At 30.0% G+C, this 6,000-nt stretch overlaps 1 protein-coding gene and 1 pseudogene across 1 annotated transcript; both read left to right on the forward strand.

Moving 5' to 3' along the window:
- The first annotated feature begins 1,169 nt into the window (after positions 1-1,169).
- On the forward strand, positions 1,170-1,901 carry LOC145003390 (calcium-binding protein CP1 pseudogene; annotated as a pseudogene).
- A 1,752-nt stretch (positions 1,902-3,653) lies between these two features.
- Positions 3,654-4,490, forward strand: LOC145001945 (calcium-binding protein CP1-like). The gene has a single exon (XM_078961273.1). The coding sequence runs from the start codon at positions 3,750-3,752 to the stop codon at positions 4,194-4,196; it is 447 nt and encodes a 148-aa protein (XP_078817399.1). The 5' UTR covers positions 3,654-3,749; the 3' UTR covers positions 4,197-4,490.
- The last annotated feature ends 1,510 nt before the right edge of the window (positions 4,491-6,000 follow it).

Here is a 6,000-nt window from a genome sequence, read left to right on the forward strand (position 1 = left end):
TAAAAGAAAGAGAAATTAAATTGATTCCTACTTTTTATACCTACAAATGTTCCTACCCAATAAAATTATGACAAGTATCATCTTTCCATATTTTTTAAACTAAATTATTAAGACTATATTAGGAATATATCAAATACAATTAAATTGAATGGTGATTTATCATAATTTTAGTGGGTAGGAATAATTGTAGGAATAAAAGGTAAGAGGCAATTTAATTTCTCTTAAAGAAAATAAGGATTTTTTCATAAATATGATCAAAATTTAAAAGTTTATTTAATCTTGCTTTTATTATAGTAATTATGTTTAAACTCGTGGAAATTATGGCTCATAATTTTAGATAGAATCATAATTTTGATTGACAGGTGATATTATCTTACTTATATTCTCGATAAATTAAAAATAATAATATTCTAAAAGTTATAAAAAATTTATCTTAAAAAAAAGTAAAAAACATTGTCAAAAAAATACATACTTTGTCGAAAATTATAAAAACACTAATTTTGAAGAGAAAAAAAAAGACTTCCACAAAAAAAATACAAATACATTTATTTTTGAAAATGAAGATTCTTTGGCACATAAAGATAATATCATAATAATAAATTAACATAATATAATTTTTCATACAAAAAAATATATTAAGATAATAAAATAATATTAAATAAAAATACATAAGTTTTTTTAAATATCTTTCGATTTTGACCGTATTTATAAAAAAACTCTTATATTTTATCACTCATTGGTGATTTGTTTACCGAGTAAAATCCCAAATGTATAAACAATTATAATTTTTTTAGGATTAATTGCTAAAAACATTATTACGATATAACTGAATATAAAGTTAAAATATAAAGACGGTTTTAAAGATTTTCTTATTTTCAAATACTAAATTTTTTGAAGTGTAGCCAAAAAATGTTGGTCTATCGGTATCAAATATTGATGACGAATATATGTTCATGGACTAAAAGTTAGATTTTCAAGTCTTGTTGTAATACAAGATCTAAATTAAAAAGTAAAATAATGTATTCGTATACAAAGCGTTCTAATGAATAAATTAAAATAGAGATATTTCATTCAAATAATATTAATCTTATAAAATACTAATTAAATGGCAAAAATAAAGCAAAAACTTTATAAGAACTTACGAAATGCTCTATATAAAAGCAATTCTTTTTTGGACAGCCAGGTATCCGACCCCTTGAAAAGCCGTAATCCCGCCTATAAAACCTAACGAATCTCCGTTTCTTCCGGAGAAAAAAAGTCATTGAGCGCCGCTGTGTCTTAAATCCTAAAACCCTTTTTATTTCCACAAACAAAATCAACGCTACTATTACTATGTGTCCAACCGGAACTTCCCTATCCCTATGGCCGGCGAGGAATATCTCCGACCTACGCTCTGCATTTGAGGTCCTCGACACCGATCATGACGGAAAGATTAGCCGTGAAGATCTGAAAACATCTTATGCAGACGCCGACGACGAGGTCATCGCCACGATGATGACGGTGGCCGATTATAACAAGGACGGTTACGTTGAGTATGATGAGTTCGAGAAAGTGTTGAGAAGTGATTACAGCGGCAACGGCGGCGTGATGGCGGATGTGTTTAAGTCTATGGACAGAGACGGCGACGGAAAGGTAGGGAATGGAGATCTTACGAGTTATCTCAGTTCGGCGGGATTTGAGGTTAATGACGATGAAATCAAAGCGATGCTTGGATTGGGCGGAATAGACGGTGGTGCCGACGGTGTAACGTTCGATGAATTTCTCAAGATATTGGCGGTTTGATAAATTCTATTGATAAAGATGTCGATGGTGCCTATTTTCTTTGTAAATCAAATTGAAACTAATCGAATTTTAATGTGGTAAAGCTGAAATCATCAATTGAAATTGATTTTTTTTTTCAACTTTTTGTTGTTTTTTTAGTTCATAACGATTGAAAGCTATTATATCAATTTGTATGAGAATCAGTTCCAAAGTTAGCTTATAATTTAGGCAACAACGCCATACCAATTATTCGAAAATGCAGAAATAAGATATCGGCCAAACTAAATTCTAACGCTTCTATGGTAAAGGTATCATAAAATAAACGACAAAAAAAAATACATGCTTTTACTTTGGGAACTGATTTCCATTGTACGTTCTTAGTTTTATTCTAAATTTACTATCACATTTTTCAATTTCATTTGTTAATTAGTTTTCTAAAACATAAACAAGTTTGGGTCTAGCTTAATTAGCTAAAGTTTTGGTTAATTAGAAAGAGGGGGAGGAGTTTCCAAGTTTGAAACCTCTTCTCCTATTTTTTTTCTAGCATTTATATTATTTTATGATAAATTTCAAGTGTCTTATGTTTTTTAAGTTTACATGTGTATTATTTTAATTTTTGAAGTTAATGAAATTAAAGTTTAAGAAAAAATATGTTTGAGATGTTTAGTTTTTAAAATTAATTAATTAAAAAAAAATACTATAACAAATGTGCAATAAAAAAAAAAATTACAGGGAATCTGGCAAAACTGAAGTTGCGTTTATATGGGCCTAGGGAGTGTATCAACACTCCACAGCCATGAAAAATCAAGAGGTTTCAAGTCCACCGGTTGCCTGCCACGCGTAAAGTATGATAATTTTGCTGCCAGTAGAGAGAACACGTAAGCGGTCTGATTCGGCGGTGGAGGCTCGTTTTCTCTATGTACATGGAAGAAAATGGTCAAACTTTTGCTGACCATCTTTAAAAAATAAAATCATTCAACACTCTTTTCATACGTCATCACATACGTTTCCATTCTATTCTTTCGTATTACGCACGTTTAAACTTAAAAAAAAAAAAAAAAAAAAAATCATAGGCTTAGGTTTAAAAAAATATTAAACGTCGATCGTAGTTTAAAATGATATCATTAATATACTTTTTATTAATAAATTATTATATTAAACATATAAATATAAACTGGTGTATAAGTGATTGTTACTTTACTTATAATAAGATTTTATATATTATTAATAGTTGCAGAAATAAAAGTGATACTTTAAATTTACATCGTAAAAGTTTCAAGTTTCAAAAACCATATCTAATATATCGGTATAAAGTTTCTTATGATTTAAAAAAAAAATTACATATTACATGTTAGTTAATTTTTATATCCAGGTTAGAGGATAATAACAAATTTACGTTTCAATGTATATAGTAATGTAACATCAATTTCGATACATCAACATTAATCAACATTTAAATATAATATTTTTGCAATATAATGGGAGGTTCTGTACACAAAAATGATATTTTTTTTCCAATATCCAAGACGAAGTCGGTCGTAGGAAATGGACGTGGGCCTCAAGCCACATAATAATACGCACCATTGTTTCATTTGACTTTTATTTTTTTTATAAAATAAATGCTTCTTTTCTATTGTTTTCTTTAGTTTTGAATAACAAAAGTAAGTAGAATTAAGTTCTAAACAACGTTCATTACTTTTTATACGATTTTCATCAAATCGTCATATCATTAAGTTATTATTATTATTATTATTATTATTATTATTAAATAATAAAATACGCAAAGTAACTATTAATATAAGAACTAGTAAATAAAAAAATCTCGTTTGTTAAAGAGAAAAGCAATTACTAAGCAAAACGACGCGATCCCGCCTATAAATACAAAGAATCTCCATTTCTTAGGAAAGAAAACTCATTCAGCATTTGTGTTTTAAACCATAAAAACTAAACCCTCTCTCTTTATTTTCATACACAAAAATAACGCTACTATGTGTCCAACCGGAACTTCCCTTTGGCCGGCGAGGAATATCTCCAACCTACGCTCTGCATTTGAGGTGCTCGACACCGATCATGACGGAAAGATCAGCCGTGAAGATCTGAAAACATCTTATGCAGACGCCGACGACGAGGTCATCGCCACCATGATGACGGTGGCCGATTCGAACAAGGACGGTTACGTTGAGTACGATGAGTTCGAGAAAGTATTGAGAAGTGATAACAGTGGTAGAGGCGGCGTGATGGCGGATGTATTCAAGTCTATGGACAGAGACGGTGACGGAAAGGTAGGGTATGGAGATCTTTCGAGTTATCTCAGTTCGGCTGGATTTGATGTTAATGACGATGAAATCAAAGCGATGCTTGGATTGGGCGGAATAGACGGTGGTGCTGCCGACGGTGTAACGTTCGACGAATTTCTCAAGATATTGGCGGTTTGATAAAGATGCCGATAGCGATGCGGACAAAAATATAGGTCTCTGTGCTTATCGGTTTGTCGTATTTCTCTGCAGTAAGACTGAAATCATTAATTGAAATTGAAGTTTCTTCCCCTGAGGTTCATATTTTTGTTGTTATGTTTCTGAAAATTAAAAGCAATTATATCAAATTCCTTGAGAATCAATTCCAAACTAGGCTTGTAATTTAGGTAAGAACTATTCCACTTCTGTAAAATCGTAATTTTGGAAGAGGATTTGGGATTACGTCTTTTGGAATGTATACTATTTTGGTGATAATTTTGCTCTTCTCTTCTTTCTCGCAAAGTCAAAAGTCTTTTTATTATCGAATATATTATGTATTATATTTAATTTCTCTTATATTAAATTTGTTTGATAGATTCTAACGGGAATTAATCAAATTCCAAATTAAAAAAAAAAAAAAAAAAAAAAAAAAAAACAGTCATTTTTTATTGAGACCTAAAGTCGTGTTTGATCAACGTACAATGGCTAATTTATTCATTTAGCTTAAAGTTACAATACACCTAAGCCACATCTTATACGGCGTACTTGAAACAAATTTTTATTTGGATTTATTACTCTGCCACGAGGCCCACCACCATATGTAGAAGTAGAACACGAAGAACACCACATATATTTTCATGAAGGTTTTACGGATTGATACCTTTGTTGGTAATATTTGTATTAAGATAAAAGACAAAATGTCAAGATCTGATATAAATCTTTGCTTGAAATAAAAATAACGAAACAAAGTGAAGTTTAGAATATTGATTGTATATAACATTTTGGAGGTTGGTCTGAGATGTTACTCGATTTAAGTGAAGTTTAGAATATTGATTGTACATAACATTTTTGGAGGTTGGTTTGAGATGTTACACGATTTAAGCGAAACTTTATGTTATTAAATTCAAATTAGTTATTTTAAACGGCGATCACAAAAAGAAGAAGAGACTTGCGCGAAAAAAAAGAGACTTAAGTGAGAAGTTAAGTCACATTAGGAAAGACATACAACAAACACGTTGAAAATATTAAAGTTTACTTGCAAACAAACATTTTCGACATGTTTTTTGTTCTTTGTATACTTATAATTGATTCAAATAATGTTTCTATAAAGTTCCAAACCATTCAAAAATATTATTATAAATGGATGTGAGGATCATGTGTGATGACCCAACATATTTATTCTTAATAAAAGAGTCCCTAAACCGCCACGTGTCACTCTTATAATCTATCTTCTTGCCACATGTCACTACCACAGCTACGTTTTGCTTGTTTTTCCCGCCCATTCCTTGCTTCAAAAGTCAATATCGTCAGCTCCTATTAATCAACAAATCAGTTTAAATACTTCATTATTTACTTCCCTTAAAAACATTAAAATTTCGTTTTAATTTTGTAAATACAATAAGAATAGAGATACGATATCCCCCAAAATCAGGTATTGATATTTCATTTACCTTATCTTATAACAAATTTATCTCCAACATAATAGGAATTCAATCATAAGGATGATTAATTATGTAGATTTTTAATATTTAAATTTCGATTTGGATTATATATGTTTACCTTTTCAGTAGACTTATAAATATCAATCCCCTAAAATTGTTTTCTTCATTGGCATCTTCAAAGCTTTCAATCGATAATTCTTCTGAATCTCTGCAAACTACCCTTTGCATTCACATCAGGTTAGTATAAACATATAATTGTTCAGTGATTTATCTTTATGGGATGTGATCTACATTATGTTATTTACTTTATTTCTTTTTTCTTCTCCTCCTGTTACGATTCTGAT

Source organism: Lactuca saligna, chromosome 6 (genome assembly GCF_052625555.1).
Source record: "Lactuca saligna cultivar CGN05327 chromosome 6, ASM5262555v1, whole genome shotgun sequence".
Classification (NCBI taxonomy): domain Eukaryota; kingdom Viridiplantae; phylum Streptophyta; class Magnoliopsida; order Asterales; family Asteraceae; genus Lactuca; species Lactuca saligna.